This window comes from Microcaecilia unicolor, chromosome 4 (genome assembly GCF_901765095.1).
Source record: "Microcaecilia unicolor chromosome 4, aMicUni1.1, whole genome shotgun sequence".
NCBI lineage: Eukaryota > Metazoa > Chordata > Amphibia > Gymnophiona > Siphonopidae > Microcaecilia > Microcaecilia unicolor.
Genome location: NC_044034.1, coordinates 37,020,521 through 37,044,725, shown reverse-complemented (window position 1 = coordinate 37,044,725; position 24,205 = coordinate 37,020,521). Strand labels below are relative to the sequence as shown.

At 43.6% G+C, this 24,205-nt stretch overlaps 1 protein-coding gene across 1 annotated transcript in view; it reads right to left on the bottom strand.

The window, feature by feature from the left end:
- Positions 1-24,205, bottom strand: part of CCDC81 (coiled-coil domain containing 81) — a 251,340-nt gene that overhangs the window by 123,837 nt on the left and 103,298 nt on the right. The window contains 2 exon segments of the mRNA XM_030200151.1: positions 12,833-12,944; positions 13,438-13,589. Of these exon segments, the coding sequence (XP_030056011.1) occupies positions 12,833-12,944; positions 13,438-13,589 (264 nt within the window).

The following is a 24,205-nucleotide window of genomic DNA, read 5'->3' as shown; positions in this document are numbered from 1 at the left end:
AGCCTGTGGTGGGGTACCAGTCCTGAGCTTTATTCCGAATTTCCTTCTTTCACTTAGTTAATTTAATTTGTTTTGTTTGGATAAAAAGCAACTTTTTGCCTCCCTGCACTTTTCAAGCAAGCACCCTTTCTTTATGATTGTGATATTAGCTGGATCTACTACTAAAAAAACGCCTCCAGGATCTGCATCAATTGGATCAAAGGACATCAGGATCAGAAACTGCAAATTGAAACCATCACTAAAATTTGTGAGTTGAAGTTTCATATCTTTAGCTTATATTTTCTCAAAATTTCTGATTTCTTGCTGAATCTTCCTCTGCATTAAAACTTCCAAATAATTTCACAGGAGTGAAATACTACCATCTGATGTATGTCTCTAGTGAACAGAAGTGCCTGTTAAATTTTAGATACTGGACTTTAAAATTTACTTTGCCTTGTTTCAAGATTTAAAAGCACAAAATATAGATAGAATTAGCTGACTGCATATAGCGAATGCTACATACCTGTAGAAGGTATTCTCCGAGGACAGCAGGCTGATTGTTCTCACTGATGGGTGACGTCCACGGCAGCCCCTCCAATCGGAAACTTCTCTAGCAAAGTCCTTTGCTAGTCCTCGCGCGCATGCGCGGCCGTCTTCCCGCCCGAAACCGGCTCGAGCCGGCCAGTCCAGTATGTAGCAAGACAATATACTTCAAGGGAAGACACAACTCCAAAGGGGAGGCGGGCGGGTTTGTGAGAACAATCAGCCTGCTGTCCTCGGAGAATACCTTCTACAGGTATGTAGCATTCGCTTTCTCCGAGGACAAGCAGGCTGCTTGTTCTCACTGATGGGGTATCCCTAGCCCCCAGGCTCACTCAAAACAACAACAATGGTCAATTGGGCCTCGCAACGGCGAGGACATAACTGAGATTGACCTAAAAAATTTACCAACTAACTGAGAGTGCAGCCTGGAACAGAACAAACAGGGCCCTCGGGGGGTGGAGTTGGATCCTAAAGCCCAAACAGGTTCTGAAGAACTGACTGCCCGAACCGACTGTCGCGTCGGGTATCCTGCTGCAGGCAGTAATGAGATGTGAATGTGTGGACAGATGACCACGTCGCAGCTTTGCAAATTTCTTCAATGGAGGCTGACTTCAAGTGGGCTACCGACGCAGCCATGGCTCTAACATTATGAACCGTGACATGACCCTCAAGAGCCAGCCCCGCCTGGGCGTAAGTGAAGGAAATGCAATCTGCTAGCCAATTGGATATGGTGCGTTTCCCTACAGCCACTCCCCTCCTATTGGGATCAAAAGAAACAAACAATTGGGCGGACTGTCTGTGGGGCTGTGTCCGCTCCAGGTAGAAGGCCAATGCTCTCTTGCAGTCCAATGTGTGCAGCTGACGTTCAGCAGGGCAGGAATGAGGACGGGGAAAGAATGTTGGCAAGACAATTGACTGGTTCAGATGGAACTCCGACACGACCTTTGGCAGGAACTTAGGGTGAGTGCGGAGGACTACTCTGTTATGATGAAATTTGGTGTAAGGGGCCTGGGCTACCAGGGCCTGAAGCTCACTGACTCTACGAGCTGAAGTAACTGCCACCAAGAAGATGACCTTCCAGGTCAAGTACTTCAGATGGCAGGAATTCAGTGGCTCAAAAGGAGGTTTCATCAGCTGGGTGAGAACGACATTGAGATCCCATGACACTGTAGGAGGCTTGACAGGGGGCTTTGACAAAAGCAAACCTCTCATGAAGCGAACAACTAAAGGCTGTCCTGAGATCGGCTTACCTTCCACATGGTAATGGTATGCACTGATTGCGCTAAGGTGAACTCTTACAGAGTTGGTCTTGAGACCAGACTCAGACAAGTGCAGAAGGTATTCAAGCAGGGTCTGTGTAGGACAAGAGCGAGGAGCTAGGGCCTTGCTGTCACACCAGACGGCAAACCTCCTCCACAGAAAGAAGTAACTCCTCTTAGTGGAATCTTTCCTGGAAACAAGCAAGACGCGGGAGACACCCTCTGACAGACCCAAAGAGGCAAAGTCTACGCTCTCAACATCCAGGCCATGAGAGCCAGGGACCGGAGGCTGGGATGCAGAAGAGCCCCTTCGTCCTGCGTGATGAGGGTCGGAAAACACTCCAATCTCCACGGTTCTTCTGAGGATAACTCCAGAAGAAGGGGGAACCAGATCTGACGCGGCCAAAAAGGAGCAATCAGAATCATGGTGCCTCGGTCTTGTTTGAGTTTCAACAAAGTCTTCCCCACCAGAGGAATGGGAGGATAAGCATACAGCAGGCCCTCCCCCCAATCCAGGAGGAAGGCATCCGATGCCAGTCTGCCGGGGGCCTGAAGCCTGGAACAGAACTGAGGGACTTTGTGGTTCACTCGAGATGCGAAGAGATCCACCAAGGGGGTGCCCCACGCTTGGAAGATCTGGCGCACCACTCTGGAGTTGAGCGACCACTCGTGAGGTTGCATAATCCTGCTCAGTCTGTCGGCCAGACTGTTGTTTACGCCTGCCAGATATGTGGCTTGGAGCACCATGCCGAGACGGCGAGCCCAGAGCCACATGCTGACGGCTTCCTGACACAGGGGGCGAGATCCGGTGCCCCCCTGCTTGTTGACATAGTACATGGCAACCTGGTTGTCTGTCTGAATTTGGATAATTTGATGGGACAGCCGATCTCTGAAAGCCTTCAGAGCGTTCCAGATTGCTCGCAACTCCAGGAGATTGATCTGTAGATCGCGTTCCTGGAGGGACCAGCTTCCTTGGGTGTGAAGCCCATCGACATGAGCTCCCCATCCCAGGAGAGACGCATCCGTTGTCAGCACTTTTTGTGGCTGAGGAATTTGGAAAGGACGTCCCAGAGTCAAATTGGACCAGATTGTCCACCAATACAGGGATTCGAGAAAACTCGTGGACAGGTGGATCACGTCTTCTAGACCCCCAGCAGCCTGATACCACTGAGAGGCTAGGGTCCATTGAGCAGATCTCATGTGAAGACGGGCCATGGGAGTCACATGAACTGTGGAGGCCATGTGGCCCAGCAATCTCAACATCTGCCGAGCTGTGATCTGCTGGGACGCTCGCACCCGCGAGACGAGGGACAACAAGTTGTTGGCCCTCGTCTCTGGGAGATAGGCGCGAGCCGTCCGAGAATCCAGCAGGGCTCCTATGAATTCGAGTTTCTGTACTGGGAGAAGATGGGACTTTGGATAATTTATCACAAACCCCAGTAGCTCCAGGAGGCGAATAGTCATCTGCATGGACTGCAGGGCTCCTGCCTCGGACGTGTTCTTCACCAGCCAATCGTCGAGATATGGGAACACGTGCACCCCCAGCCTGCGAAGTGCCGCTGCTACTACAGCTAGGCACTTTGTGAACACCCTGGGCGCAGAGGCGAGCCCAAAGGGTAGCACACAGTACTGGAAGTGGCGTGTGCCCAACTGAAATTGCAGATACTGTCTGTGAGCTGGCAGTATCGGGATGTGTGTGTAGGCATCCTTCAAGTCCAGAGAGCATAGCCAATCGTTTTGCTGAATCATGGGGAGAAGGGTGCCCAGGGAAAGCATCCTGAACTTTTCTTTTACGAGATATTTGTTCAGGGCCCTTAGGTCTAGGATGGGACGCATCCCCCCTGTTTTCTTTTCCACAAGGAAGTACCTGGAATAGAATCCCAGCCCTTCTTGCCCGGATGGCACGGGCTCGACCGCATTGGCGCTGAGAAGGGCGGAGAGTTCCTCTGCAAGTACCTGCTTGTGCTGGAAGCTGTAGGATTGAGCTCCCGGTGGACAATTTGGAGGTTTTGAGGCCAAATTGAGGGTGTATCCTTGCCGGACTATTTGCAGAACCCACTGATCGGAGGTTATGAGAGGCCACCTTTGGTGAAAAGCTTTCAACCTCCCCCCGACCGGCAGGTCGCCCGGCACTGACACTTGGATGTCGGCTATGCTCTGCTGGAGCCAGTCAAAAGCTCGCCCCTTGCTTTTGCTGGGGAGCCGCGGGGCCTTGCTGAGGCGCACGCTGCTGACGAGAGCGAGCGCGCTGGGGCTTAGCCTGGGCCGCAGGCTGTCGAGAAGGAGGGTTGTACCTACGCTTGCCAGAAGAGTAAGGAACAGTCCTCCTTCCCCCAAAAAATCTTCTACCTGTAGAGGTAGATGCTGAAGGCTGCCGGCGGGAGAACTTGTCGAATGCGGTATCCCGCTGGTGGAGATGCTCTACCACCTGCTCGACTTTCTCTCCAAAAATATTGTCCGCACGGCAAGGCGAGTCCGCAATCCGCTGCTGGAGTCTATTTTCCAGGTCGGAGGCACGCAGCCATGAGAGCCTGCGCATCACCACACCTTGAGCAGCGGCCCTGGACGCAACATCAAAGGTGTCATACACCCCTCTGGCCAGGAATTTTCTGCACGCCTTCAGCTGCCTGACCACCTCCTGAAAAGGCTTGGCTTGCTCAGGGGGGAGAGCATCAACCAAACCCGCCAACTGCCGCACATTGTTCCGCATGTGTATGCTCGTGTAGAGCTGGTAAGACTGGATTTTGGCCACAAGCATAGAGGATGGTAGGCCTTCCTCCCAAAGGAGTCTAAGGTTCTAGAGTCTTTGCCCGGGGGCGCCGAAGCATGCTCCCTAGAACTCTTAGCCTTCTTTAGGGCCAGATCCACAACTCCAGAGTCGTGAGGCAACTGAGTGCGCATCAGCTCTGGGTCCCCATGGATCCGGTACTGGGACTCGATCTTCTTGGGAATGTGGGGATTACTTAATGGCTTGGTCCAGTTCGCAAGCAATGTCTTTTTCAGGACATGGTGCAAGGGAACAGTGGACGCTTCCTTAGGTGGAGAAGGATAGTCCAGGAGCTCAAACATTTCAGCCCTGGGCTTGTCCTCCACAACCACCGGGAAGGGGATGGCCGTAGACATCTCCCGGACAAAGGAAGCAAAAGACAGATTCTCGGGAGGAGAAAGCTGTCTTTCAGGAGAGGGAGTGGGATCGGAAGGAAGACCCTCAGACTCCTCGTCAGAGAAATATCTGGGGTCTTCTTCTTCTTCCCACGAGGCCTCACCCTCGGTGTCAGACACAAGTTCACGGACCTGTGTCTGCAACCTCGCCCGGCTCGACTCCGTGGAGCCACGTCCACGATGGGGGCGTCGAGAGGTAGACTCCCTTGCCCGCATCGGCGAAGCTCCCTCCGCCAACGTAGTCGGGGAGCCCTCCTGGGAGGTGGCCGCAGTCGGCACCGCACGCGGTACCGACGTCGGGGACCTCACCCCGGGCGATGGGCCAGCCGGCGCCACGCTCGACGGTACCGGAGGCACAAGCACCGCCGGTACCGGAGGGGTAGGGCGCAACAGCTCTCCCAGAATCTCTGGGAGAACGGCCCGGAGGCTCTCGTTCAGAGCGGCTGCAGAGAAAGGCAGAGAGGTCGATGCAGGCGTCGACGTCAGAACCTGTTCCGGGCGTGGAGGCTGGTCCGGGCTGTCCAGAGTGGAGCGCATCGACACCTCCTGAACAGAGGGTGAGCGGTCCTCTCGGTGCCGATGCCTGCTGGGTGCCGACTCCCTCGGCGACCCAGAGCTCTCGGTGCCGACGCGGGGAGGAGACCGGTGTCGATGCTTCTTCGACTTCTTCCGAAGCATGTCACCGGAGCTCCCCGGCACCGACGAGGAGGACGTAGAATCCAGCCGTCGCTTCCTCAGGGCCGAGGTCGAAGCAGGTCGATCCCGGGGGGGCTGTACCGCAGGAGCCCTCAGGGTAGGGGGAGACCCACCCGAAGGCTCACCGCCACCAGCAGGGGAATGGACAGCCCTCACCTGCACTCCACCCGATGCACCACCGTCCGACGACATCAGGAGACGAGGTCCCGGTACCACCGACGTCGATGCAGCTATCCGATGTCTCGGCGCCGATGCAGAGGGCCGATGCCTCGATGCACTGGCGGCCAAGGATGAAGGTCTGGACGCTGATGACGTCGATGCACACGATGACCCCGGTGCCTGATGCCGACGAAGAGCCCGAGAACAAAACGTTCCACTGGGCCAATCTCGCTACCTGAGTCCGCCTTTGTAACAGGGAACACAGACTACAGTTCTGAGGACGGTGCTCGGCCCCCAGACACTGAAGACACGGAGTGCCTATCAGTGAGCGAGATTACCCGGGCGCACTGGGTGCACTTCTTGAAGCCGCTGGAAGGCTTCGATGTCATGGGCGGAAAAATCACGCCGGCGAAATCAAAATCCGAAATGACGAATTTGGAGCACCAAAACTTTAAGGGAGAAAAATCTCGACCGAGGCCGAAAAGAGGCCTACCCCGACGACGAAAGAAAACTTACCGGGGCAAAAACTGGAAACACGGGAAGGGGCGAACGAAAACCAAGGGGGTTTCCGGAGCACTTCCCGAACAAATCTAGAACTTTTCCGAAGAAAAAAAAACACGTCTATTTTAAAACGGACGCGCGAGGTCGACTCTCCGGGGCTCGACACGACAAAAACACAGCCGTACCGAGTGCGGACGAAAGAAGACTGGCCGGCTCGAGCCGGTTTCGGGCGGGAAGACGGCCGCGCATGCGCGGTGCGCGCGGGCGCGCGAGGACCAGCAAAGGACTTTGCTAGAGAAGTTTCCGATTGGAGGGGCTGCCGTGGACGTCACCCATCAGTGAGAACAAGCAGCCTGCTTGTCCTCGGAGAACTCATTTTAAACAAGAAGTATTTATTGAAGCAAACAACAGAGCTCTCTTCCTAGGAGGTTGATACTTCAAATGGACTCAGACCCTCTAGCACTGTATGCCTAATTAACACTCCACTGTTAATTGTAGCCAAAGACAAACTGGCTTTTTTTATACTGAATAGCTAGAGAGCTCTGTAATCTTACTTTGAACAAGAGTGTGCTTTGGTCTAGTAAACAAAAAATCTTCAGACATCCCAGTAATCTGGGGAAGAAGAAACAATAGACTCTCCCATCCGCCTAGAAGACACAAATTTAAGAGGCTTATCTAGCTATACCCATATGAATACCTGCCTACCACCAACAAGTGACCCCTAAAACTACAACTACAGCTACAAACAGACCAGTACTTGGAAACTTGGGTCTAGTAAATGCCAGATCAGTCAATAAAAAATTTCCTATGATCCATGATGTCATCAGTAAATACCACTTAGACAACTTGGGAATAACTGAGACATGGCTCGATGAAAGTGGAGAAGTACCATTAGCTAAACTATTCCCCCCAGGATTCACTATCCTGCACCAACCAAGACAAGGGAAGCGGGGTGGAGGGGTAGCAGTCCTGATCTGAGAAACATTCAAACTGCACAGAGTTTCATTCCCCACCTGTCTTGAATCAGAATACCTGCTAGCCCAGCTGGGAGACAAGAAACCAATGTGGCTGCTCATGGTCTACAGAGCACCTCGCAACACCACAACATCTGTGCAAGAACTGCTGAATTTGGTGACTGAAATAACCCTGAGCTACCCTAGGTTACTGATCATGGGAGACATAATCTACACATCGAAATTCCAGACACCACTACTGCTGCCTTCCTTGATACGATGTGTTCAATTCTCCAACCCATTAAAAGGGTCATATGCTAGACTTCATGTTCTGCAAAGGGGTCAGCATCTTGGAACACAAGGCTGGTGGCATAGAGATAACACCTTTATCATGAACTGATCATTTCCTAATCAAAGTTTCTATTAAGGACTACATAAAACAGATGGGCCCAATCAAAGCTTGGAAGGAATTCCAACACATTAGAAATCTGACTGCTGAAAACTTCCTAGAGGCCTTATAGGACAAGTTGTAGGACAAGTTCTTACACGGTCATCATCTTTTCATCCACATTGGGGTAGGCCCATGTGGATGAAAAGATGATGACCGTGTAAGAACAGGTTGATATCTGGAATGCATGCTTAGCAATAGCATTAGAAAAACAGCCCCTCTAAAGAAGGTCCTATGCTCCACAAACAAATGCTCCCCGTGGTTCCTAGAACTATGGGTTCTTAAATGTCAAGGACGTCAACTTAAAAGAAAATGGAGAAAATCTCATCCAGATGGAGACAGGCTCAACTGTAAGAAACACATGACAATGTATCGCCAGGCCGTAACAACAGCCAAAAAACAATATTTTACTCAACACATAGAACAAGTTGCAAATTCAACCAAGCAGCTATTTAAAATAGTAAACAGCCTACTGCAAACCCCATAACACAACCAGCTTTCCCAATCACAACTAACCAGCAATAATTTTGCCACTTACTTTGTCAACAAAATTAAAGGTCTCTATCAGGATCTGCAGACAGTCCTATCAAAGCTCCTACCAGTTAATGAAGAGAACACTCCCTCTTTCCCACTATGCATAGCCATCTGGGACTCATTCAACCAGGTCACAGAGGAAGCTCTTGAAAAAATCCTGAAAGGTCTACAGCCTATAACATGCCTCTTGATCCCTGCCCAGCAAAGACTGAACAACAAGCGAGCACATGCCTAAATGAAGGGGTCACTAAAATTGTTAACTCTTCTCTTATGGAAGGGCAGCTGCCAACAACACTAAAAAGAGCTGTGGTGTGCCCCCTACTGAAAAAGAACTCACTGGACCAGGACAAGCTCAAAAACTAATGACCAGTCTCTAACATTCCTTTCCTGGCAAAACTTATAGAAAAGAAAGTCTGCAGCCAACTCAATGACTGGCTAATTGAAAATAATTGGCTAGACTCATGTCAATCTGGCTTCAGACCTGGGTACAGAACAGAGACAGCTCTTATGTCCCTTCTTGATGATCTGTACAGAAACCATGAAAGGGGATCTGCCTCAATACTAGTGTTACTCGATTTCTCGGCAGCCTCATAATATCATGCTTACAAGACTGGCAGAAATAGATATAAGTTGCATAGTATTTACTTGGTTCAAATCATATCTGTCAGACAACAATCAGTTCTATTCAGCAACAGCATATCATTACCTTGGGCACTGGACTGTGGGGTGCCACAGGGATCCATACTGTCTCCCATTTTATTTAATATCTACCTCAAGCCTCTGGCTGAGCTGCTTCGGTCAATGGACACAAAATTCTACATCTATGCTGATGATGTGCAACTACTCATACCCATTGAACCAGATCTACCCACAGCTCTGAGTAAACTGACTAACTGCCTAACCGCAACTCAGAAATGGGCAAACAACAACATCTTGGAACCCAAATAAAACAGAGATCCTTTGGGTACCAAGCACAAGTGGACAAATACCCGACTTCAAAATGCATTTTGGGAGGTATGAACTCCCCCCACAATCACAGGTCAGGAATCTTGGGATACTGCTAAACTCATCACTCAATCTGATCCCAAAAATTTAAACAACCTTCAAGAACTGTCTCTATCACGTATACTGAAAAGACGAGTCTGACCACAGTGGTCCATGCCATGATAACATCACGATTAGACTACTGTAATGCCCTGTACACTAGCCAAACCAAAAAGAGTCTGTATCAGTTCCAAATAATTCTGAATGCTGCAGCACGATTGACAGAAGGCTGCAAGTGGTGTGACCATATCATGCCCTTCCTGCAAAAGCTATACTGGCTTCCAATACCTTACAGCATAGGAGCCAACTTTTCAAAATTATTGGGGGTGGTAAGCCCAATGGAAATAACCCCTTCCTGGACACATACAAGGAATTTTCTTAATATTGGGAGTGCTCAAGCACCCACAGAGTCGGCTCCTATGACTTACAGGGCTAATTTTAAAATTCTATGTTTGATTTTCAAGGCCCTCAAACAAAATAGGCCAAAGTACTTAAAAAATAAATTAACCCTTTACACACCTTTAAGACCGCTAAGGTCCTCTCAAGGATCATCACTATCTGTACTCTCATCAAAAGAAATTGTATGATATGATATCTGCCAGTGAGCCTTCTCAGGAGTAGCCCCCATCCTCTGGAATTTACTCCCAGAAGGGCTACGTATAACTCAAGACTACCTCTACTTCAGGAATTAGGTGAAACCTGGCTCTTCTCCCAAGCCTGTAATACATAAGGTGACCGACTATACACCAACACCTGGACTAATTTGCTACACACACTGTACCTTAGATCAGTTCCAGTGGCGCAGATAGGTGGGGCGCCAGGGGAGCGGCCGCTCCGCAAAACAGAATTCTGCCGGCGCCCATCGTGTTGAAAAGAAAATATGCGCTGGCACCGGCGGAAGTCTGCTCTCGCGCCGCTTTTTCTCCCCCCGCGCCGTCAACCTGGCTCCACTTCTGATCAGTTCCTTATCTCTTACTTAACTACACAAAGAACTTGCCTTGATTTTATATAACCATCAAACTATCCCAACTGACTTTGTACCACACATCTATCATCATTGAAAACTACGCTCAATTAGAAACTCAATTGATAAAGCTTCATTATGTACACTAACACATGCATATATCACAACACTCCTGGACTATTGTAATAGTACTTATGCAGGACTTACTAAGATAAATATAAAACGTTTACAGATGATACAGAACACTGCAGCTCGTGTCATCTGCAGGGCCTCAAAATACGACAGAATTACGCCACTTTTATCTCAACTTCACTGGCTTCCAGTTGAAGCCAGAATAAAATTCAAAATCCTTACACTGACTCATAAAGCACTATCCTGCTTATAATCGAACGAGAAAAACGCCCAAGTTCCGACCTAAATCAGGAGATGGACGTTTATCTCACAAAAGCGAATAACGCGGTATAATCGAAAGCCGAACTTGGACGTTTTTAAGTGCACTCCATCGCGGAAGCATACAAAGTTGACAGGGGCGTGTCGGAGGCGTGGTGAAGGCGGGACTGGGGCATGGTTATCACCTGAACAGAGATGGGCGCCTTTCGCCGATAATGGAAAAAAAGTATGCGTTTGTAGCTAGAATTTAGGGCACTTTTCCTGGACCCTGTTTTTTCACGAATAAGGCCCCAAAAAGTGCCCTAAATGACCAGATTACCACCAGAGGGAATCGGGGATGACCTCCCCTGACTCCCCCAGTGGTCACTAACCCCCTCCCACCACAAAAAATGATGTTTCACAACTTTTTATTTTCACCCTCAAATGTCATACCCACCTCCCTGGCAGCAGTATGCAGGTCCCTGGAACAGTTGTTAGGGGGTGCAGTGAACTTCAGGCAGGTGGACCCAGGCCCATCCCCCCCCCCTACCTGTTACAATTGTGCTGCTTAATGCTTAGTCGTCCAACCCCCACAAACCCACTGTACCCACATGTAGGTGCCCCCCTTCACCCCTTAGGGCTATAGTAATGGTGTAGACTTGTTGGCAGTGGGTTTTGAGGGGGATTTGGGGGGCTCAACACACAAGGGAAGGGTGCTATGCACCTGGGAGCTCTTTTACCTTTTTTTTTGTTTTTGTAAAAGTGCCCCCTAGGGTGCCCGGTTGGTGTCCTGGCATGTGAGGGGGACCAGTGCACTACGAATCCTGGCCCCTCCCACGAACAAATGCCCTGGATTTATTCGTTTTTGAGCTGGGCGCTTTCATTTTCCATTATCGCTGAAAAACAAAAACGCCCAGCTCACAAATTGTCGAATAAAACATGGACGTCTATTTTTTTCGAAAATACGGTTCGGTCCGCCCCTTCACGGACCCGTTCTCGGAGATAAACGCCCATGGAGATAGACGTTTTCGTTCGATTATGCCCCTCCACATCTACTAACTCCACTGTATCTATCAAATCTTATCCTGCCATATTCGCCTAGGCGAACACTTCGTTCACTTACAGATAACAGATTGATTATCCCATCACCACAGAAGGCTAGATGGGAGTCCACTAGAAATTCAGCTTTTTTTTCCTTGGCCCCCTCACTCTGGAATTGTCTCCCAAAACATCTTAGATTGGAAGAGTCCTACATTCAATTTCGAAAATTTTTGAAAACATACTTATTCCAGGAGACGTTTGAAAATAATCTGTGATAAAAGGTAATACTAGGTAGAATTGATTATGCAGTAAAATTATATGTTAGTTATGTATTTGTTATGAATGGCTGTTTAGTAAAAATTGGCGTTTTCTTTATTTTTTAAAAATGGTTGTCTTAGCTCGCTTTCCTATCAATTTGATGGAGTTCTTTTATGTTTGTTTTTATTATGATTTTATACTAACATGTAAACCGTTTTTGTTTTGTAACCACAATTTGAGACGGTATAGTAAAATGAATAAAAGATAAACGATATATCTGCTCTTGGTTCCTCAGGTATATGGAAAGCCATATTGTAGAACTATTTAGCTTCATATCTATCTTAGTTGAATGTTCTAATGCATGCTTATTAGGTGTACCATTAGTATTATACTAACACTGCATTATATCTCTGGTATTTGAATTCCACTGCTGTTAAATGTGTATATTTTTTATACTGTTTCACAGTAGTTTTATTATTAGGTTTTCAAGTTTACCTCATTTTTTATATTTATGTTTATTCTTGGGTTATTCTACTATTGTTATGCTGTTAAAATTATAAGTTTTATGTTAAACTGTACCTGCTGTACACTGCCTTGGTTTAATCTCTTCATAAAGGCATAAATCCCAGTAAATAAATAAATAAAATAAGCACAGGTTAAGCAAAAGCTCATAGGTCAAGGGATAATAGTAAAAGTGGTAAGACTCAGGAATAATCTAAGGGAAGAAGCTAGATGCATAAAACAGCTCTCAGTGGAGGTGGTGACGATAAGGACTATACCTGAATTCAAGAAATCATGGGATAAGTACAGAGGATCTCTTAGGGAGAATGGGTTGCAGGGCTCAACCTGGAAAGGCTATATGATCTTTAAATTTTGGAACATTTTCTAAGTTTCAATTTAATTTTATGTGTCAATATCTTACCTCTCCATTATTGGTTTAAAACGCCTCGCAAGATCCTCTATCAAATTAACTCCTGACACCTTGGCAGGGACGATACATTGTCGGCTCAGAAGTCGTCTAGCAGAAGCAGACTCTGTCAATGAACCCATTAATACACAAGAAAAACCAAATAAGTATGAAGGCAAGCTTTTCTATAATGTGTCAGTTCAAATACTGTAATGGAAAAACATGCCTAATTTACCAATATTTGGTTTACAAGTTCATATATGGGGTTTTGCAACAAGCCAACAACCTTTTTCATTCCTACTGTATATAAAATGGGGTTGTTACAACTGAACTTTAAACTACCCAGTGGGGGTTTGTCAAGGGCATTAAGAAATGAGGTGGTGAGATACTCGAGCATCATGGTCACTTCCCAGTAGCAAAACTATTCCCTGTGATTCTTTACCTTTATTCCAGATAGGGTTGTTCTACTCATACAAAACTGTATTTTGGAGGCATGAGAAGTAGCTCTCCAAAGAAAGGAAGCTGCCGAAGCTACAGAGCTGCCAGGGCAGTATGGCTGCTGCTCTGAAACAAAAGTAAAAGCTAAAAACATTTTTCTAATGATACAACTATTCACAAACCTCTTTTATCATTAATATTGTCCACTTCATTGCCTTCCTCATTTACTACAGGTTCATATAATTTTGTTCGTTGTTGTTGTCTGTTTTCTATTTCATTTTCTTCATCAGTTCTTTCTGTTAGCGTTTTGTCATACAGATCTTTTAATTCCATCCTTTAGAAAGCCAAAATAAATTAGCTAGTTTTCCTTCAAAATATTGAATAAGCCACCTATAAAGCACATCCTACTACACCATGCACTGTCACCACTTACTAATGACAGCAAAACAGCAAAAGATACATAGAAAAAGGTATAAGATGTGGGAAAGCATTCACAGTGTCTGCATTTTATGTGCACTGTTCCAAGTCCTCACCTACATCAGAAACATTTCATCATCAAAAATAGAAGGTAAAAAGCTGAGTCCATGGCATACACCTGAAAACTCCCAGAACTCTTAGCCCTGAATTAATGAATACCTTAACAAAAAAAAACACCTTTTGGGTAGTGGGGGAGAGTAAAAACAAACAACAAAAAAAACAGGAATGTATAAAAGCCAAATCATACAGTTACAAAAACAATTGCTCACTAAAATCTAGTGGGGAATGACCCCTTCAGTTCCCCCTCTGGCATCCATGCCTGCATTATGATCCAATTGAGGTTAATTTAGCTAGTCATTAGTTTGGTAATTAAGCATGGATTTCAGCAATAGGTAAAGGGATACCTGATTCATTGGAAAATAAGATTAAATTTCAAAGGGCCTTAATTAAAGGATCCTTTCTGAACCTAACACACACACACATGGTTTTGGTTTTAGATTTTCTGCTACCTATAGCTATCTGTATTGCTTAGTTATATCGATTTAGCTGGACATATGTTTTTAAAAAATTGCCTTGTTTTTGCAAAAAAAAAAAAAAAAACCCAGGACATCTAACTTGCCTTTTGCCTTCTAATATTACAATCTACTAGTAAACTGCTGAAATTATTTCATTTTAGAAAACCTCTACCTTCTCTATGATGTGTCCCAAGAATAGAATCCAAAGTGATTTCAGTGAAAAATAATAACACTCAATGCACCAGAAATCTCCCAATGTCACCACTCAGTTTTTGGACATTTTCAGCATTTTCATATTGAAAATGTCCTTCTATAACAGGTTAGTCCTAATATTAGGATTCATTTTGCCATCTCCTTCATTGATAGGATTTATGCTTATATTTGGTATTTTTACTATTGTTATACTATTAACAAAATTGTAAGTTTTATGTCAAGCCATACCTGCTGTACACCAACTTGGGTGAATCTCTTCATGAAGGTGGTTAACAAATCCCAATGAATCAATAATTAAAAGAGATGAGGCATCTGAATAAAAACTATACAAGATACCAGCAAACCATCTAAATATTTGTGGAGGACTATCAGCACAAATGCTCATAGTCTAGCCAATAAAATTCCTGATCTGGAATCCCTAATGATGGACATGGACTTGGACATTGCGGCTGTTACGGAAACATGGTTCTATGAGTCTCATGAATAGAATATCATACCTGGCAATAACCTATTCAGGAGAGAGGCAGATGGCTAAAAAGGGGGAGAAGTAGCTCTATATGTAAAAAAGCAGCTGAAATACAGGGAGTTTAGGGAAAAGATGAAGCCTCATGGATCCTGTTGGCAAGAGAGATGATACTCATATCTACACTGTATAGTCTACATACTTCTGACTAAACTGGCCAGAGACTTGACTGATGACATTGCAAAGGCAGGAATGAAAAGGGAGGTGATGATATTGGATGATTAATCTACTGGATATAGATTGGAGTAGCCCATCTGCAAATCTGGAAAAATGTTTGTAGATGTCCTACCAGGGACCTTGGTTAGACCAGTGGTGAGGGAATCCACCAGGGGAGGGTCGTTACTGGATTTAATACTCACATATGGAGAATGTGTGTCTAATGTCTGGATGACTACCCATTTGGGTGGCTATGATCATTACACGGAACTCTTTGACATAAAATCTAAGATTAAATCTAGTCACACTAAATGCAAAGCCTTGGATTTCAAACACATTGGCTTCAGTAAAATGAGGAAATGCCTGAAGGAGGAGCTGGTAAGGTGAGAGAAAATAAGAGACGTGGAAAGACAGCAAAACTGAAAGAGGCTATAAAAAGGGCAACCAATCTTTATGTAAGGAAAGTAAATAAAATCAAGGGGGAAGAAAAGCAGTACCTGTTCAGGAAGGTTGCAACTGTCGTCTTTTGCCCCTTTGAGAATCAAAGTTGCTGATCCAAATCCCCGGGAGGAGGAGTCATAGAGAAGTGACATCAGAGAGATATCTGCATCATCTTTAAAATCTTCAGTTCCTCCACAGCATGTGGCCATTGGCGTGTGATCAAAGGGGCATGACAGGCTTCTCTTGTGTCACTTAGTATCATCTGTTGGGATTCTGCTTAAGTCTGACTTCCCCCTGTGAGTAACAGGGAAGCAGAAGGTGACGATTAGACCAGTGGCAGCTCCTGGCCCAATGGATCCTTGGGTAAGACTCATTCTACTTTAGTTGCTGCTGCTCAGGGTATCTCCCAGTTTTCAGAGGCATCTTTGAGCCCCCTTAATAGAACTCCTCCACTTCCACCTGTGAGTCAGGCATCTTCCCCTAAAAGGGTTGATTCATCACTGAAACACTGTTTTCTTCCATTACTGGGTTGCCCCGATGGGTGGCTCTTCCTCAATCAATTCTCATGTCTACATTGTCTATCCAGGGTTTGGGTTCAGAACCACCCAGTATTGAATTGGTAGATATATGGGAGGTTCTCTCACACACTAATTCTTTTCTTCAAGGGTTAGTGGATAAAGTTTAATTATTTTCAAAGAACATGGTGGCTGAATATTGAACAGTTTACTACTATGCTAGAGACTCGGATTTGATTGCAGCAAGCGATTGCTTAAGAATAGTTTAGTATTACATTGGCATGCAGAAAATATGGAGAACTTGTTAAGATTTAAAAATTTAAGATTCTTAAACTTTCCCAGGCTTGGCTGCTGTCTCCTCTGGAATTACTTTAAAAATATGTTATTAAAATCTTACATTTTTCTGAGAATGATTCTACTGAATTGTCTAAAGCAGGTGTGTCCAACCTCAGCCCTAGTCAAGCTGGGTTTTTTAGGATTTCCACTAAGAATATGCATGTGATCAATTTTCAAACAATGGAGGCAGTGCATGCAAATAAATCTCATGAATATTGTTGAATAAAAGCATAAAAATGTTGAATAAAAGTATAAAATAATAGAAGTGGAAAGCTTCAAAGATCATGCAGAACAAGCTGTTTCAACACTAAACTAAATCTCCTGAGACATGAGGCCCACATCAGCCAAAGGCAGGCTCCAGAAAGTCTGTGGGATAATGGGAACCAGATGCAGCATATGTTCTGCTGTAGGATTTATGGTATGTTACAGCCTGCCTGCATACAGCCTGCAAGCACGTGATATCAGGAGAAGATTATAAGGAGAGGGAACAAAGAAATAAGTAAGCATTTTTGAATTTGTCTTTGTCTGTATATAGATTTCTCTCTCTGCATATAGCATCCTGATTTCTTTGCTTTACATTGCTTTGTTTTGATCATTCATTCTGGCTTGTATATTGCTTATCAAAAAATGCTTCCTGCAATAGCCCATTGAGCTATGCAGAACAATTGTAAAGACACTGTTTATATTAAATATCGTCTAGCCTTCTCTACAAAAGTGGCGGCATCCTTTTCTTCAAAGTGGCGAGCCAGCCAGGAGTAGGAGTAGGCCGCACACGGAAAAGAGAAGGCGAGATTAAGTTGTTGTTAATGAAGTTTTTTACAGGATTGAAAGTAAAGCAAGCGTTGTTTAAACCTGATGATTTCTGTGCTCCACTGATGTGGGATTGATCAAACTACTGACGTGGACATACAGGTGATAACTCCTGCGCTTGCTAAAAAGAGAAATAAGAAGACGCGTGAGTAAGCTTACACTTTATTACTGATATATTTGTTTAGCTTTGTAGTTTTCTGTTTTATATATTTTCTTGGTTTAGGTGCAGTAGTATATTTTTGTAGATTGTGGCTCTATAGGAGAAATTGTAATAGTCAGAATAAAATGAAAGGGAAAGGGGCAGATAAGAAAGAAAAGCCTCCTGTGTATGCTATGTATTTAGATTTAGATAGTTCAAAAAAATGCTCCCCTTTGCAGCATGTCATAGAATTATTCCCATTAGAAAAAAAACAGATTGAAAAAATACATGAGAAATGGGTCAAATATGGAGGAAAAGATTCTGTTTTGAGCTGGTCTCAGTATGGATCGTTTGATCGTCCAAAATTATTATCTCTCCTGGAATACTTACAACAAAATAAAAAGAAGAAGAAAAGCTTAGAATGCAGATGTAAAAAAAAAAAAGCAGCCTTTGGTTCAGCCTGAAGGTTGAGGAATGTCATCTGTTTTTGATTTCTCGGGTGTCTGGCTTTACAGGTTAAAAAGGTCAGGAAGAACTGAAATTTTTTTTGTTCCTTTTAAAAGATTGTTTTAGATTAGATTTAAATAAGTTCTTTGTCTTATAGGGAATTCTGATCTCTGTTTATTTTAAAATATGTGTTATTCTGTTTCTAGTTCTCTATGTGGAATGTCTTTGCAATTTAACTTTGTTTGACTCTTTTTTAAGTGAGATTCCTGCAGTGTTAAGAGATCATCTGTCTTGAATTAGTCACAGTCCTAGCTAGTTCTGTGTGTAGGTTTAATAGAAGAGGTGATTTAAAATCTTTAATAACATCTGAACAATATGATTTGTCAGCAATATGGTTACTATGCTTCAGAATGTTATCAGAATGCAGGAATGCCCCAAGTACAAATGCAGACGCAGCAAGGATTGATGCCACAAGTAATAGGGATGCCTGTGAGTGCCCCGCAGACTGCAATACAGCAGCCAGCGACGCAATCACAGGGACCAGGGGCTGCAGTACAGAGACAGGGTACTGTAAATGCTTTTCCAACTTGGCAGAATACTCCAGACCAATGCTATTGACTGGAAGCAGACCAGTGTCAGGAAGAGGGAATGATTTTCAGGTTAGACACAAGGGAACCCTTTATTACATTGACAATTGGCAAATATGGAACTCCTGTGAGATTTTTGATAGATACAGGGGCGAGTACCTCTGTGTTGTGTGCAAAACCACAGGGAGTTAAACTTTCAAATCAGTATAGAACAACAGTGGGATTTACGGGGATAGAACAAAGAAAAAGGCTAACAGAACCCACTCTGGTGCGCTTGGAATGCCAACCGCACGGTTCAAGGGAGGCTGTGGTACCCTTTTTAGTGGCACCTGATTGCCCAGTAAATTTGTGTGGTAGAGACTTATTGTCTCAATTAGGATTGTGTTTAGATTTTGGAAATAAAGAAATACCAAGTTTGCTCACCATGGTCCAGCAGTTGAATAATGAAAATAAAGTAAGGGTTATGGAAGAATTACCACAACATATTTGGAGTACAAGTGATTCACCATATGGACTAGCCATAAATGCAAAACCCCATAAGATAGAATTAATAGAAGGGGCAAAGGGGCCGAAGCAAGACCCTTACCCCATACGACCTAAATTAGTATCCAAAACCCTGGAGCACATTGATAAATTATTGAAATGTGGTATTATTGAACCTTCAGTATCCCCGTACAATACCCCATTGTTTCCTGTCCCAAAAGGGGAAAACAATGTAAGGATAGTACATGATTTAAGAGAGCTAAATGAGGTTACAAGAAATCAATTTCCGATTTGTGCAAATCCTGCTACACTTTTGCACACTCAGAATATATATGCATATAACACTGTTATTGACTTGTCTAATGCATTCTTTTCAATACCTCTTCATCCAGAGTCTAGGGATTTGACGTCATTTATAGTACAGAATGAGGCATACAGGTGGACTAGGATGCCTCAAGGCTTTACTGATAGTCCATCGGTATTCTCAAAACAACTAATGATGGATTTAAAGGATTTCAGGAGTCAATTGCCTGACACGGTGTCATTGTTTGTCTATGTAGATGATATTCTACTGTCTGCTGAGACTGAAGCAGAATGCCTAGATTGGACTACAAAATTATTTTTGTTATTAGGAGAGTTAGGATATAAATGTAACAGGGAAAAATGTGTTATAGCTCAGTCTACTGTCACCTTTTTAGGACAAAATGTTTCAGCAGAACATAAGGTCATTATACCGGAAGTTATATCTATTTTAAATGAAACTCCGGTACCGCAAACAGTTACCCAGTTACGTGCTGTTTTGGGAATGTTAAATTACTGCAGACAATGGATACCAAATTATACACAAAAAGTAATGAGACTGTATAAACATTTGAAACTGCCCGCAGCCACACCAAAGAATACACTAATTGTATTGGAAGAACAGGATAAGATGGTATTGGCTAAGATTGTGAGGGATTTATTATCTCCAGGACCGTTAGCAGTAATAGATATCCAATCACCTGTGCATTTGTGGGTAAAAGACATGGGAAATAGTTGGGCAGCTATGATTAATCAAAACAATGAAGTAAATGCACCAGTAGCTTTTTTGTCAGGCTCTTTTAATCATGTGGAAAAGGGAATGAAAGAAATACCAAAGTTACTGACAGCTATAGTGGCTGCAGTAGGTAAATGGAGAGCACAAATGCCTTTTGTTCCTATTGTAATACATACCAACCACACGATTAAAACACTGTTGAGCCCTAGCCAAACAGCATTGACAGCCACTAGATTTGGAAAATATCAAGCAGTACTTTTAGGACAAGATATAAGAATAATACCATTAACTAAAGAACAGAGAAATAAGATAGATCTGCTTTTTCCTGTCGATCAAGAGGGTGAGATTGATACTATAGAAATCCCTACATTTCATTGTCTTACTTTTGAACCCTTATCTGATGGGTTAATATGGTTTACAGATGGAGCTTATGAAAGGACTGTTGCAGGCTTTGCCTGCGTGCAGGTAGATGAGAATCTAAGAAAGATAATGCAAGTACAATATAAAACCCCTCCTAACCAGACTGCACAGCATGCTGAACTTTTAGCCGTTATTACGGCCTTACAACACACTGATATGACTCAAAATGTCACTATATATACTGATAGTGGTTACGTTGCAAGTTCACTACAGTATCATATATTAAAATGGCAGCGTAGGGGGATGATAACCAGTGCAGGTAAAAATTTACAACATTACACATATTGGAAATTGCTGTTTGAAATTTTGGCAAAAAGGGAACGTGAAGGTAGAAAAACTGCAGTTGTGTGGACCCCGGCCCACACTGAAAGGCCAACCTTTGAGGCAATAGGTAATGCAATGGCTGATGCAGCAGCAACGGAGGTGGTTAAGCAAAGTGAAAAGATTTTGTATAATACTAGACAGACACAGGAAGGGCCACTTACGAATGTAGATAAGATTGAATTGTGGCAGCCAGAGGGACAGGAAAGTGAAAAATGGTTGAAGAGAGGATGTACGAAATTGGGAAGTGAATGGTTTAATGCAGAAGAAGGATTACCTTGTATGCCAATGAGCCAGGCGATTAAGGTATTGGCTGAGTGGCATGCAACCATGCATTGGAATAAAGATACAATGAAACAACAGTTTGAGCAAAGATTTTGGACTTTGAAAATTGATAACTTGGTTCAACAGGTTGTGCAGAATTGCATGGTATGCAATATTAACATACCTAAGCGAGGTCCTAAAATATCACCTGGGACACTTCCAATACCAGAAGGCCCAGCAAAAGAATGGTATATGGATTTCACTGATATGATTGTTCCAGTGCAGGGAAAAAGGTATTTGTTAGTTTGGGTGGATGCTTTTTCAAGGTGGGTAGAAGCATTTCCATGTAAAAGGGAGACAGCACATGAAGTGGTACAATGCCTGGTAACTCATATTATGCCAAGGCATGGGTGTCCGTCTAGAATAATTTCTGATAACGGGACACATTTTAATAACAGTGTTTTGAAAGAAATGGCAACGATTATGGGTTTAACACACAGAAAAGTATCAGTGTATCGCCCCACCTCCAATGGTTTGGTGGAACGCTACAATGGTATTTTAAAAACTAAATTGAGAGTATTACTGAAGGCTTTAAACAAGGAAACAGCAGGTAAACCATATACCTGGCTTGATTTGTTACCATTAGCTTTGATGGTTATAAGGGCCCAACCTAATGGGCGTACTAAATTGACCCCATTCCAAATTCAGACAGGACGTCATTTCTTCCCGATGCAGACAGCAAGTACTGATAGCACAGCTCAGTACTGGCAAAAGCTACAACCTATGTTGAACCTGACAAGTGATATGATCCGAACAAATGTAGTATCACAGGCAGGAACTACTAATGATGTTTGTGCTTTTAAAGTAGGTGACCTAGTGCTACGAAAGAACTTTACACATAAAACATGGAAGGATCCTGTGTATGTAGGACCTTTTGCTATCACGGCCCTTACTCAGACCGCTGCCTGTCTGGAAGGTCATACTTCTTGGATACATTTAGCAGATATTCGACGAATTAATAACATTGAAATGGACAAAGAATAAACAAACATCATGTCCCTAAACATGATGGTATTGGACTGTTGTTGTTTGTTAATGGACAATGAACACATATGAGAATAGACTTGTTACAGTGGCCAAGATGTTGAATTTGACTGATTGTATCATATGTGCCCACTGACTGACATCATCCTTGTCCTTGCCAACTATGATATATGGGACTACAATGATAAAATCATGTCTGTTATCCCAATAATACCTGTGTAAGAGATGATGAAAACCTTCATTGGACAAATGAGACTATTTATAAGCAAGCCTTGCTTATGGACAAGTACCCACAGACATCATTTTGGTGTCTGATTAATAGTATGACAACTGAACACATTCCCCCGATAAAGTGCACTTACACGCAGAATGTTGTAACAACTGATTCAATGAATGTTATGCTTTTAATTTGTGTAATTTTTAATGCCACATCAGCTAATGAAAAGTAAGAATGAATGACAGTGTACTTCCCTTTGATGAAGCTCACTGTCCTATAAATTATATACCTCAAGAGATATAAATTTTGTACCCTAGTACAATTGAATCTGTTTAATGCTGTGTAACATGTGTATTAGCATGTTTGCAAAGATGTGCCAGGATGTTTTTAAAATAACAATGATAACTGAAATTCAGAATGAATAGAACGTTAATATGTCAGCAAAAATATTGAAAGATGTATAAAGATGATGAGAAGGCAGAGCTTGCAGGCACAGCATATCATAAATAACAAGGGGGAGGAGATTTAGAAGGGAGGTAAGGAAACAGACTGGAGCTGAAACAGATGTGTTGAGGCCTGGAATATCAGTCCTCAAAGGGAGGATGTTGAATAAAAGCATAAAAATGTTGAATAAAAGTATAAAATAATAGAAGTGGAAAGCTTCAAAGATCATGCAGAACAAGCTGTTTCAACACTAAACTAAATCTCCTGAGACATGAGGCCCACATCAGCCAAAGGCAGGCTCCAGAAAGTCTGTGGGATAATGGGAACCAGATGCAGCATATGTTCTGCTGTAGGATTTATGGTATGTTACAGCCTGCCTGCATACAGCCTGCAAGCACGTGATATCAGGAGAAGATTATAAGGAGAGGGAACAAAGAAATAAGTAAGCATTTTTGAATTTGTCTTTGTCTGTATATAGATTTCTCTCTCTGCATATAGCATCCTGATTTCTTTGCTTTACATTGCTTTGTTTTGATCATTCATTCTGGCTTGTATATTGCTTATCAAAAAATGCTTCCTGCAATAGCCCATTGAGCTATGCAGAACAATTGTAAAGACACTGTTTATATTAAATATCGTCTAGCCTTCTCTACAAAAGTGGCGGCATCCTTTTCTTCAATATTCACTGAGATATATTAACTGTTGAAAATATATAACCAAATATATAACAAGCAAATATTATTTATTATAACAAAATCAAATGCCTATCACACACATTTAAAATACCCTTCAATCCAAAAATCCTACATCATAAACCTTTATAACCACTCCCTGGGATTCACTTGATCACAATAACCCATCAAAACAGTACATAGTACTTGACTTTATCACCATCTCATGATATACTGTTCATAATGCACTCTACTAGACGAAAATTGTTCTTGTCCATTAAAAATGAAAAGTTCCATATCAAGAAAACAGGGCTGAAGTCCAGAAGATCCAAACAAACAGTTGGGTCCTAATCATCACAAACTTTATATGTTTCACCTACAATCCAAAATGTCAAACACACTTTCTATCAGATGAATGCAATCACTACCTTGATCAATGAAAGTGTGCCCTAACCAGCATACCAACTCCCCCCAATTTTTTTTTTTTTAACTTCCGTTACACATACTTCAAATCTGTTGACAGACAGGGCCGGTCTTAGCAAGTGCGAGGCCCTGTGCAGACCAATTTGGTGGGGCCCCATCCTAGCCCCGGCCCAGCTCCACCCCATTGATAAGATTATTCAATTTTTAGAAAATATCTTAACACCAGCTCTGGCAGGATGTACATTTCAAATCTGACATATTCTAGTCACAAAATAGAAAAATAAAATTATTTTTTCTACCTTTTGTTGTCTGCTCATTTTATTTTTCAAGTCATGTTGGTCCTAGTCTCTGGTTTCTACATCCTTCTGTCTTCTCTTAACTCACCAAGGTCTCATGTCCATTTGATATTTCTACTCTCTCTCCATGTCCACCATCCATCTTCTTCCATCTCTGTACCTCTATCTTCCT